The sequence below is a fragment of the Phaethon aethereus genome (genome assembly GCF_964289735.1).
Source record: "Phaethon aethereus genome assembly, chromosome: 3".
In the NCBI taxonomy this organism is placed as follows: domain Eukaryota; kingdom Metazoa; phylum Chordata; class Aves; order Phaethontiformes; family Phaethontidae; genus Phaethon; species Phaethon aethereus.
In genome coordinates, this window is record NC_138576.1 from 84,094,806 (window position 1) to 84,108,345 (window position 13,540).

At 33.6% G+C, this 13,540-nt stretch overlaps 1 protein-coding gene across 2 annotated transcripts in view; it reads right to left on the reverse strand.

Annotated features, from left to right (window-relative positions):
• The window catches only part of SIPA1L2 (signal induced proliferation associated 1 like 2), a gene marked incomplete at both ends in the record, with an annotated part of 87,383 nt that overhangs the window by 52,655 nt on the left and 21,188 nt on the right, over nt 1-13,540 (reverse strand). For both annotated transcript variants that reach the window (XM_081997944.1, XM_081997943.1), the window contains 3 exons: nt 3,638-4,214; nt 5,738-5,895; nt 12,464-12,567. In XM_081997944.1, coding sequence (XP_081854070.1) covers nt 3,638-4,214; nt 5,738-5,895; nt 12,464-12,567 — 839 coding nt within the window. The remainder of the gene's footprint in view (nt 1-3,637; nt 4,215-5,737; nt 5,896-12,463; nt 12,568-13,540) is intronic.

Sequence of the window (13,540 nt, forward strand, 5' to 3'; positions counted from 1 at the left end):
CCAAGTCTGTTATAGAGTCAGGGATGAGAGACCTAACTTCTACTCCCTTCCCAATCCAACAGCTGACTGGAAAAAACTTTGGAGTGTTTGTGTTTTCAGTGTTCACAGTTTTCAGTACCTTAGTAAGTTTTAAAGCACTATTGCCTTTATAGAATAATTCTATATGGGTATCTGTCACTCAGCAAAAAAATTAGAACTTGCACACGTGAAAGCAAAGTGCCACAAAACCATGAGTTATTGTAATTTTGCTTATCTGAGGAAGCTGGTCCACGCTCACACTTATAACTTGTGATAAACACAAGGTAATGAAATACAGTTAGTCCTCATTCATTAAGGGCTAATCTTCATTGAGCTGTGAAACATTGGAGGAAGATCTTGCAAGGATCTGATATTCTGAGAATCATTGCTTGCCAAATTTAGGTACTTAAACTGTAGCACTTTGACTTCATAAACCTTCCAGTTATTTCTGAAGATGTAGGCTTCAAACTTAAAATGTGAAAGTCATTCTTGAGATGTCCAAAATGTACTCCGAAGGTTTTATTTACAAAATCATGTTCTGGCTCTTCCTATCAAAAAAAGCAGCCATGTCCTTTGTCATTATTCAGCTCTTGAGTTTTTGGTATCTTTTGAAGCTTTCCATTTTAAACAGAACTTTCTGCTGTGTTTATAACTGTGCATATAGTATTAGAGCTATATGGCATGCTGAAAGCACTAAGCTTTAACTCTTTTTTTTTTTTCCAGCTCTGAGGTTCTTCTTCAGTCACCACTAATTTTCAACAAGACTTTAATAATTTAAGAACTAGATAAGTGAAAAGGAAATTTATAGCTCTCCACTAGTTTCCCTACACTTCTGTCACAAGTTTCTAAAATATATACAATATTTAGTCATGCAGTGAAAAGAAGTACATGCTATTAGAAGTCAGGAGCCCAGCTGAGGGATGGAATTTTATCCTTATGAAACCACACAATATTCTGGGCGGGGGGGGGGCGACACCTCTTTATCATGATGTCACAATGATAGAATGAATTCTAGAATGAATGCACCAGTCAAAGGATATGGATTTCCCCAACTCGGAGCACTCAAAATCTCTTTTTCAAGTTAGTTAAATATTCAAAGGTTAACAGAGAAGGAAGATAAGCATTCCTGCCAAAGATTCATCTATTCTCAATGGAAAGGATTCCAGGAGATCAAGTCCTCCACAAGTATATCCCCTAAAAGGTGGCACTGCATGTTACATAGTAACATCACATAAAACAGTGCTGCTCCATGTCAAAATAGGTCATTCTGCTTACGTGGTTGCCATTTCATTGACCATGTGGCTGTACATGAACTAAGAGCCAGCTTCTCCAAATGCAGTTCATACAGATGAAATCAAAAGACAGACAACCTCTAAGTCCCATGAAGAAGGTAAAGAGTTTTTTTAGTATGCAGGCTTCTAAGGAAATTTTGTCTACCCAGATTCTTGTCTGCAGATACATTCAGGGTTTTTGTTTATCTTATATCACTCTGCCATTCTCTGTTACCATAAAGCTCAGAACCACTGCTTTTTCCACCTTCAAACACAGCCCACCAAGTTAATCTATAGTTCGCTTCTGCTGGTCTTTCTACTTTATATTTCTAAATATTCTTCCCCACAAATACAGATCTGACTCTTAGATTGGCAAATCCCAGCTCTTTTTTTAGTCCTGAACTGATTCTTTTGCTTCAAACCAAAATTACAGTCTCAGCTTTTCACATCTTTGCTTTATCTGAATATTCAGATAGGTTTCCTATTCATCTGCATGATTAAAACCCAGGCAATAAAATGTAGTTGTTTCTTTGACATCTCATTTAATAATGGCAACATTTTACTCAGTGGTTTTAAGAAATGCTTTTACTAGTGACTGAAAAGGTTTAATCTGGTCAAGTAAGTTTGATATTATGTCACAGTTTGAGCTTTCATCTTTAGCATCTGCTGGCACATGTGGTTGTTGATCTTAGCTGATCACTTAAAGGTTTTTAAAGGATGCATATGAAGTGTGGAATCAGAGTTTTAAATACCTTTTTAGTGGTTGTAATGGTCACCTCTGAGCTTCTATATCAAAATGTACATTAAGGACTGTTTAGAAAGCATTCAACTTGTCAAACAACTACAGAATAACACTAATATGCAGCTTTCAAAAGAGAGGAAGAAGCAGGAAGAAAGGAGAAAACTATGAGGTAAGAAATGGGGATTAAAAAAGTTTAAAGACAAGTAATGACAGCTAATTCTTTTAAGCAATGTGAAAGTTGGATAGGTGGCAGAGAAAGAGAGAAAGCAGAGTTCACTGGAATAGATACTTAAACCTAATACTCAGGTTAACTTGGCATTAACTGATACTAAATTTTTGAGGCTTTAAGTCAATTTGTCATTATTTAACCCAAAATCTGACCATAAAAAAGAGGAAGTATTCAAGTAAATATAGATAAGCATTTCATTTTGTGTTTTTAATTACTGAATTTTAAAGATCTATCATCAGCAACTGGGATATTTCCATGTTTTGTAAAACTGAAGAAGTGAAAAACAGCAAAAGAAATTGTCATCACTGATGACAGAACTTTGAATCTTGTTTTCCATCTGTGTTAAGCAATTTATATTGCTCATTTAGCCATACTTAATAGGAGGGAACTATGCGTACACTGTTTTTCAGAAGGGAAATATCTCTCTAAGGAAACTGAAAATGAAGACCTCAATGAAAAGGATAATGTAACAGTGGCAAGAAGAGTTTAAAGACATTCATCTATTGAAATATTAATTATACATTGGAAGAAAAAGGTTATTATTTAGAGCATGATATTGAGCAATGCTAAATGTGACTGCAGAACTACAGATGCCCTAAAACATCAGCTGCAATCCAACTGTTGCAGTTTGAAAATGGTAAGCATAACAATTTATTTTCAGCACGAGGCTTTCTAACATAGTCAAAAGTGAGACCATCTAGATCACTTAAATTACAATCAAAGGGTGAAGTGTAACCACATGAAGTAGATGCATCAGCACTTTTACCTCGGAGTTCCTGTCAGTTCATTTGTACTAACTGAAATAGTTACAGGACAGTTGTGCTAACAGGGTCATCAAGCATCTGAAAAACTTTATCCAGTCAGCTGTAAAAACTGGCATTAATCGGTCTAGTCTTCCTTACTTCCTGCAGTTGCTCAGTATAGAGGAACAAATCAGCAGAATCACATATACAATTTTTTCTGCTAATATTCACATGGGTTATTATAAAAAGTCCAAGTGTGTATACCTTACACATTAAGATTTTGTATATTTTTAAATTAAGGTATATTTCTACCTACAAAGGTGTGATTTGAGAACAGGCTACAGCAAGAGACTACAAAAGCTTAGCCTTTCAATCTTGATTTCAACACTGAAACCATCCGTGGCCTTTGGGCAAGCCTGTCAGATTATTGGTATCAGATTCCTCATCCCTGAAAATGGGTTGGTAACATTTCTCTCACATGCAGTTGTGATGATTATTGTTTGTAATGCTCTCTGAAGACTGAAAACACTCCCAAAGTATAAACATAGGACATTTTTAATTATATCTCAAAGGAGATGTTGACAAGTAACTCTTCATAAAAAATTTGGAATACCAGTCTAGAAACTGTACTTACTTCAAGTCTTTGAACAATTTCTCTTATGTCTTCAGTACAATTATCTGCTGCAGACAGAAGAATACATTCTCCTCTTTCATAAAAGATTTTGATGCTCATTAATCCAGACGTCCATCCAATAACATCTCTGCAGGAGCAGTTAAACACAACATTTTTTGATTCCTTTTCAATCAACATGATAAACTCATTGGAGATTCCAAGGAGACATTCAATGTCAGCAGATTGGCCAAAATCTCGTGCAATCACATTCCACATAATTGCTCCAACACTGAATAGATGTGCATCTTTCCTTGGTTTCACTTTTTCCTTTTTTTTTGCCCCTAAAGTGATAAAGCTAAATTTTGCTGAAGTATCCACTGTAGCTGTGGTAACAAAATTTTCTGCCAGATCTTTCAAGTATTCTTGACGTGTCCTTGTGGCCATGGCTCGAAATTTTTCTGACTTATGTGCTGCATTTTCAGCATTAATAACTTTGGCTAAAAGGAAGTCCCTAAAGACTGCTGATTTGGGGAAAGTTACTCCTTTGGGAATGGGTGGACCGAACGGAGGTACATCTTTTGATCGTGAAACACCAACACTGGAAATAAAAATAACAAAATACAATGGTTAATGCCTAAAAAAAAAAAATCAGATGATAAGCAGAACTGTGATCTGCGCAGTCCATTTACACAGTTTAGTTTAGCTTTGACGTCAATTTTCAGACATTTTAGACACACCAAAGAAAACTGATTGGGTTGTCTGTTTTAAAATGGCTTTTTTCTTTTAAATGTATAAAAGACATTATGGAAGTATCTTACTAACACGAAAAATATCAAGGACGGCTTCATAGGGTGTCACGGTCTCCTTTCTTTAATGGAATAATATAAAAATGCTTTGTGAGACATGCGAGAAGTATTTTTTAAATTGTTTTTTTTAATGTAAGTCTGACTGTCATTTTCAGCTGTCATTCAGTTGCATGATCTTAAAACTAAAAAATATATAAATAGAAACAGAATTTATTTTAATCCTCAGACATTAGGCTACAATGTAGTATGAAGACAAAGAAAAAGTATCCATGTCAAATGTGTCTATAATGGGAGCATTCTGCAACTGTTTAAGTTGCCTACTCTATATTAATAAAATTTCAAAATACCTGCGATTCTTTCTATGAAGAGTTCACAGCAAGATGTAAAAGAAACAGCAGTATTTTCTCACTGATACAATTATACCTAAAATTGATATCTCCATAATGTATTTCAACTGAAAAAGGATTTCAAAATACTGTACAAACTACGTACAACTATGACTAGTTTGACTGAAATGCAGTCACATTTGGGATGACAGACAGACATAATTTAGTAATAAGAAAAATGTAACTTATGAAATGTCAGGTATTATTAAACACAAAACAGCTACTGAAATAAAACCAAGCTCTAAAAGATAGCTTAAGTTCTAAAAGACAGCTAAAAGACAGTAATATGACCCAATCTTATGATGTACATTAATTTCATTCTAAACAATAAGTAAACAATATTTATATATGCTAAATCTTCACCATTATACTTCAAGTCCCTATCATTATTTGCAGAATTCCCAATAAGTTCAGAACTATGCTTCCACTCCAGTTACCTTGCTAGAATTCACGATGCAGTAACTTAAACATGAGAGTTAAGGTCACCTGAAATTTGAGATGTTTTTATACTCCCCAAAATTCCTCATTCATGTGCTTAAAGGCCATGACTCATCTCAGTGTCCTATTGGGATTCATACAGGTTAATAACCTTCTAAAATACTTTATTTTAAATCACTTTCTTTGAAAAAGGAAATGCACACTACAAATTAACTTCTATCGCTATGTCTGCAAGTTTTCACTAACATGTTATATCCCCATGTTGTGCCCAGAAATTGGCAATACAGAGTTCTGCATATACCCTTTACGTCTACAAACTGTGCCTCCTAACTCTAGATGTGTGCAAGGGAGACACTGGGGTTTCAAACTCACAGAAAACGCAGCAGAAATTTTTAAATTGTATACAAAATCTCTCTAGGAAATACAAAACTGTTAGAAGAGGCTGTTGTAGTCTTAATAAAAAACTTAAATAGTTATAAGACTCTACTCACCTATAGCACACATTTTCAGTGCAAGGATTATGCACTTTTACTATGACAAATACATGTTGAAAGTGGGAACGAATATTTTTTGGAGTAAAAGGAAGTGCTCCTGGCTCTTGGAAGACAATGGTTACTATGTCATTTCCTATATGTCTTTTCCTTAGCAGCTAGACAAGAAACATGTATTGAAAAATTAGTTATAAAAGAAAGAATTACCATTTCTTCATTTTAGAAAAACAAACAAACAAAAAACCCCAAACCAAAATAAATTAAGCTTAATTTTTCAGAAATAACTTTTAATTAATCATATTCTGGATAGCTATAGATAAAGGGTATCGGACTGAACTGCAAAAAGATAGGGAAAGTGGGCTAAGTTCACAAAAATACTAGCGAGTTCTCTCACATCCCCACACTAGTTCTGCATAGTTTCTGCTCAGTTATCTTTTATTCTATGAGAATAATATATTTCTCCTACTTTCGTGCATCACTTCCGGTAATTAAAAAAATGTTACATCACTTGACATTTCTCACTATCCAGAGAACTGTACATCAGTTCCCTATTTACAGTGTAAATTTGCTTCTATATGAAAAATATAGTACTGCTTTCTCAATAAACCTTCCTTTTCCATGTTGCATTTTAATTAAACATTGTCCTTAATATTATGATCTTAATTTTTTTAAAAATAGATTATCATGAATACTCATCCAAGTTTTAACAACTGCATACTTGAGGAACAGAGCTGAGACACAGAATACTCATGGAGAAACAACAGCTATTAGAAACTCATTAATTAAAAACTTATTCTTGTAATTGGTAGCTTTTATCATCAAAATATCTTTAAGGAATAATTTAAAGTACTAAATCATTGTTACAGGCTAAAACTTAATAAAAACTACAAAACATTTCCAACAATAAGGAACCACTTCTCTCTTTCAAAAAAAACCCCACCCAACAAAACAACACAGTAAAATGATGTTCACTCTCCTCATGGAAAAGTGAACTTTTCCTCATGTTGTACCTCTCAAATTTTCTTATACTTTTCTTAAATACCTGTGCTCATAAAACATCCATGTATATCATGAGATGGAAAAAAGTAGTCTAGCATGTGTTACATTTTAAATATCCACTCAAAGTCTGCTAAAGACCTTGCTTTGTCAGCTAGTAGCATACAGACACATAAAGCTTTACCTTAGCTCACGCGTAACTAAAAAGGATATAAGAATAAATTTATTTGAAAACTTTATGACAGAACAAGTAAAAATTTCTCTATTGAGCTGATTTTATGGAACATAGTCTTTCTAATAAGAGTATTTGCTTGTATTTTCTCAGTTTCATTAGAAGTTAGTATTTTAGCTACCAACAAAAAAAGCATAGTTGGACATGCTAAAGCCTAAGACCCATAAATATATTTCATTATATGTCCTAAAATAACATGAAAGATGGTCTTCTAAAAGTAGTAAGAAGGGCCAAAGCCATAATTTTAAAGCCCTCGGTGTATCTATATTATTTTAAATGTAATCAAAATTACGCTGATTAAATAAGTAAGACTTCTGATGAAACTTTAAAGCAGATATAAGAACAGAAAATAACGTTTGGTATAAGTCATGTTGCTCAGTCAACTTTTCAGGTTGTTAAGACTAAAATAAAAATAACTGGCTATTTGAGCAATTTAAGATATACACCCTGTTGCGTACAAATTACAGTAGAAGTACACTACGTGGAACTGATCACAGAACTAAGTGTGCCAGGTATATTTTAATTCACTGAGCTAGTGAACCATACAATTAGGTCATAGTAGTGAAGCACAAGTTCATGTTTAGAGGTTATTATTATCACCCAGGTTGGAATTTATACTACAGTTAAATTTGTAAGAAACCTTCCAATTATGAGATACAAGATGATTAATTTCTGCCTTTGTTATATAACTAACTGCCCAATTACTCTTACTGTAGTGGTTCATGCCTATGCCTATACAATTCCACAGAGCAAAATTACAAAAATTAGAAAGCTAGATCCTGTTTAAAGTTATATTTATTTCTCAAGACAATCATTGTTTTCAAGAACATTTTCTGCTTTTGTAGACCTCTTTAGGAGGTTCTGCTTGCCATCATAGGTTGCTTAAGCAAGAATAGCAGTCACTTAATAAGAGGTAAGTTGTAGAAATGTTTGAAATTTTACTAGCAAAAAATTTTTTTTTCAAAATTATGGCAGTTCCCATAGCCTATCCCTAAACTATTTTTCAAGAGCTTAAACCTCTAAGAGGCACAAAAATAGGAAATAGGAAGTCAGGTCATCATTTTTAAGAACCTTACCAAACTTGCAGAGATCTTAGTGACTTCTTCAACTTTTTAAAATAAAATCAGTGTAACATTGTTATAAATAACTGTCATGCATAAGTGGTCAGTGAAATCAAACACAACGGCAAAGGCAAACCACAGTCATGGCTGTGCGCAAGTATCATAATGCAAAGAACTTGGAAAGGGGAGAGGAGTAAATTGGGGTGATCTGGAAGATGGAAAGAAGTGCTCTAAATAGGATAAAGGAATAGGAAAAGAATAAAGTATTGAATGGAGAAGAAGGAGGGAACATATACTTCCCTGGGAAATGTGAGATAAGGATAGCATACTGACAATGAAAAAGGAATTGAAGGAAACCGGAACTAAGCAAAAAGATTTATAAGAAACACTTTTCTAGTTTCCATTCTATAACCTAGATTTTCCTCCCAACTTTTACATTCTAGTTTGTTTTTTATTTCAGGTTCTCAGTTTCCCCTTCCTCTCCCATTTTGAAGTCTGCTCACGTTTGTGGTTTTTGGGGGTGGTTGTATTATTAATTTGATTTTAATCTGCCTTTCTAACATACTCTAAAGAGTCTCATGCCAATGCAGAACACAACAGGAACTCTCAACAGGGTGCACAGATTACAGAGGATTACTTACAGTAAGGAGACAATCAAACACACTTTGACATCATTTTGGTATCAGTCTAAATTGGCATAGTAGAATTTGAAAATTAACCCAATCAAGTATGATGGGCAGCCAAAAGGAAATCAGTGAAGTTTTGTGTAAGAATACAAGACACGCAAAGGGGAGTCTGGTAAGGAAAATACGTTAGAAAAGCAGAATTCATTAGATTAAAATTATTTATATCCAGTAATAGTTATTATATTAATTTTGAGATTTTAACTACTTAATTCTTAATTTTCAGATATGCATCTCTGAAAAAAAGTACTGTCTTAAAACTTAGCATATTTACAGGTTATGCCCAGCCATTAAAATCTACCCACTTCTGTGGAATTTTATTTGCCTAGTAAAACTGCGAAATAACAAGGAATTCTTGTTGAAACAGCAGTGAAATATATTCTTCATTCAATTAAATGATGAAACATTAAAAATCAAATAAGAACATCTTCAAACGTATTTTAGTACATTTCTAAACTAACTGGTTTCAAAATTTTTATTTTAATTTGTGTTCTTAACCAGTACCAAAACAAACAGCAAAAGATATTTCATCAGGTATGGTTAAACCGAGTTTGGTATAACCACATGTTTTGTTATCCCAAGCATTTTAACAGTAGCTTAAACTCAAAAAGTTTATTTCATTACTGCATATCTGTTTAATTTTTAAGTTTTCATTAAATCAGGTGAAAACTGGTTATTTGAACTGATTTGGATTTATTATTTGAACTGATTTGCATGTACATGCTGACCACGTGTACACAAGCAGACTGCAAATGTGTGAACAGGAAATTTGCAAGGGAATGCTTTGGAAAGGGATGTTGCAAAGGTAAAGTTTAAAGGGGAAAGCCTTGAACTATGATTTGAAGAAAAGGCCAGTAAAGGAAAAGAAACTGGCCACACCAGGGCTGGTAGTCTTTTCTGTCCTAGGGAAGGAGCAGCTGACTTGAAAGTTCCCAGCCTATGTTGCAGCCAAAATGAAGATTACCTTGCTCTTTGGATCTCCTGCTGGCTCTAAAACTAGAGGGATGTCCTGATCAGGGACCAAGCAGGGCGTAGTTATGTCCTGGAAGAAGCAACAAACAGTTCTGGTGTGGCCTGTTTTTGGCTCACAGGTATTTGGAATATAAGCAATGCCCAGTGCTTGCTCTTCAAAGGTCATAGGCCTAGATGATGAAGAGTGACTCAATACCTTGCCCAGTCATTACCAAACAAGGGACATAGGGACAGGATGCAGTAACCTCATTGCCAGTACATACACAATATGCTAGCAAAAAATAACTATTGAACTGGGATTTTCATGGCTAACATAACCTAAAGGGAAAATTACCATGGTCCCTAACTTCCCCTTACTTGGCTATTTAAAGTTAGTGAGCCAAATCCTGAAGAGACAAACGACATTCATATTCCTCAGCACCTCAGTCTTGAGCACAACTGATGCAACTGCATCTGTGGTTTTCAGCATCTAAAATGTCTCAAGAAAAAAAGACCTAATCGAATTTTATCCTAGCTTGTGAAAAATAACACTGTTGATACATTTCACATGTCAGTATGTATTTTGGAACTAAACAGTAATAGAAGAAAACTAAACAATTATTATAGATCCCTTTTGCACATTAAGGCTGGCTAAATTCTGGTCACTTGGGTGCACTTGTCACATTTCATTAAGATAGTGTCCATGCTGTGCAAACACTGCTAGATCCCAGCACCTAAAAAAATAATGTGGTGGGTCTTCAGATAGGTATACTACTTGAACTTGGAAAACTACCACATTATTTTGATCCCAGGAAAGCCATGAGTAACAACGTGGTGCTTCTACTAAATATTGAACCTGTTAAAGTGACAATCATGAGAGCTTGCTAAAACACCGTGGAAAAGAGTGCTTGTTGCTGGGGAAAACCATGAAGTCAAAATTGGAAGATTTTGCTATACACAAGAATCAGCACCTGACTATAAAGAATGATACAGAAGGAAATTATGAGAATGAAAGGGAGGAACAGGAAGAAGTGAAAGGACAGTAACAGGTGGTGGCTGAGCAACACAGCAGTGAAGCTGACAAACAGCAAACAATATGAAAAATAGTGGATCATGGCAAGAGAATATCCTGTTCTGACAACCAAGGGAAAGTCATGGAAAACAACAAGAGTAATAAACTCCAAGTAAGGCCATATTTACTGTCGGTGCCTGTGATTAGCTATGAAAATATTAATTTTTTCCTTTTAAGGCAAGCTCATTCAGTGTATTATATCTTCTTAATAGTGTACAGTTTTCCCTATTTACATGTGCTTTCCAATCAAAGATTGTTATGACTTATTACAGAGTAACACCTAGTGTGCTTACTAAATTAACCCTGTATTGTAATAAGGTGTAAGTGAAAGTTTAGAGGAGCAATATCAAATCAGTGATGATGATCCGATACCCTGATTACTAGCTATTGGCACTGTTGAGTGTATGATATAGCTGAACATTCTGTCTTCTGAAAACCAAGCTTTTTAAGATGTGGTCATCTAAACATTGATATTGTTCATATGGTGAAGAGTTTCTGTCTTTTGATTCCTAACTTAGTTTCTTTAAACTGCATCTAATTCCTAAGTGTAATAGAGTAAAAATTGCAGTTATCTTAACTGCTCACTTGAAACAGTTGTTCAAACAGTTCAGAATATTATGCACTATTTAAAATACATAAATACATTGTATACTTTCTTCCATTTTGATTTTCATTTATCCTCTCAACAATTTTAATCATTTTCTTTTATCTTTTTCTTGCTGCCTTGACACATCTCTTTTTCTTCCCACAAGACCTATTGATAGGGTAGACACGAAAGATACAACTCACATATCATTTAACAATCAGTAACCATCTTTTCTATGCTGTTCAAAAAGAAAGTGAGATAGCATCTTTATTTCATGACAATCCTCCAAAATTACCAAAATCTTTACATCTTGCATGGCAATGACAGACTATTATTCTAAAACTAATAAATCCAATACTTATTTCTGCAGATGTAGAAAAATGCAGAGTAGTAGCACAGAAAGTTATGAACTATCATGAGTCTGACCTACGAGCAATTCTACTGCTTTTTTTTTTTTAAAGTGTTAATGTTGATATATTATACCAAATGTGCTTGTACTTTTTAATTCAGTTGTAAGAAACATCTGAGACAGGCAAGACAGAGTAACCTTACTGGTGCAACGCACACTTTGGATGCTGTGCTGGTTTTTAGCCATCCTTAATGCTTTAAATATATTCTGAATTACTACATAAGGAAAAGAAATTCTCCAGAAATAAAGTAAGTACACTGCAGTTTTCTGTCTTCACAAGCAAACACCTTGAAGGATACACTTAAGCATTTATTACTAAGCTGACACATTAGTAAACATTTCAAGATCTGTAATATAAGGCTTAAGTGTAATAATTTAAAAAATCTTATTGGATGTGTATTTTAACCATAAGACTATTTTCAAGCTTCATTCCATTCAACTTTTAAATCATACATAAGATGTAAATCCAGTCCAAACTGAAAATAACTCATTCACCACAGGCATCATTATCTTTTGATAGTATCATGAAATGGGGGAGACGGGATAACTTTCTGAATTATATAGTATAAGAAATCCTATGAGATTTCTAATGCCTTACAATATTTCAAGAAAAAAAAATACAATTGAGTCATACTTCATCTAAAACGATTCAGCTTTAAATCAGTATACTCTTAAAAAAAACCTCAATGTCAAACATTTATAATGTAAAATTACAATGAAGAGTCAAAGAACATACCTGTTGCCTGTTACTGGGCATGTATGGAAGCATAGTTGATACATGAAACATTAACTCATAGTCTTTATAGGTAGTATACAGGGAATGAGTTCCTGTTGAATCAGCTGAAAATTAATTTAAACGCAAGAAGGTCAGTAAAATAGAACATTCGTACTACTTTTTAGGGCACCACTCTTTGCATGCTATGATTTAAATCTAGTAATGCAATTTAAAACTTTTTTCAGTAGAACAAAAACAGTTTACATCAGCTAAAGATCTACTCTTTAGTTTCATATTATGACATAGAAGGGTCCTGCAAGAAATTGCCAAAGAGTTTGCTGTCCATGAGACATAAATGATCTAATTTTGAATATATTGGCATTTCATGAAAAAACAAAACAAACCCTTTAGTTACTGGAGTATAGTTTTATAGAATATATATTTTCATTATTTAAAACATTAATAAGGAAAAATACCTTACAAAAAATAAACTGATAATGCTACTTCAAATATGACAATAAAAAACATACTGCAGATCAGATATTTTTAAAATGTAAAATATGTGCATAATACATTGTAGTACAATGACAATTTCATTGGGAAATTTCAGATATTTTAAAATTATTAAAATACATTTCGTGTATGATATGACTTAGTATTTTTATTGTTTTTATCTAGGAAGTTTATTAATAGAGTTAGCATTTCAGAATGTTTACAGCAAATTAGATGAGTTTTACTCTATAGTCATAAATTAATCAACCCTTTTTATTCTCTTTAACATGTATGGAATATTTAAGTAAGTACAATTAACTTTAAAGCAGTAGGTTAGAAACACCCTATCGAATGGAGGCAACTATCAATTTTTCTTATATTTTTCCATGTTCACGATTTTTTAAAATATATTTTTATATTATCTACACCAATAAGAATTCTCCAGCACTCTCCTCCACACACTGTTAAAGGTTTTGAGGTCTTGTGTTGTTTTAAATACTAACTGTATTCCAAAAGAAATTGATTGGCCATGTTAGTTCTCTGATTAAAAGTATATAAACATACGCTTAAGTGTAAAATTCAACAGTAACCACAATGTATCTGCAG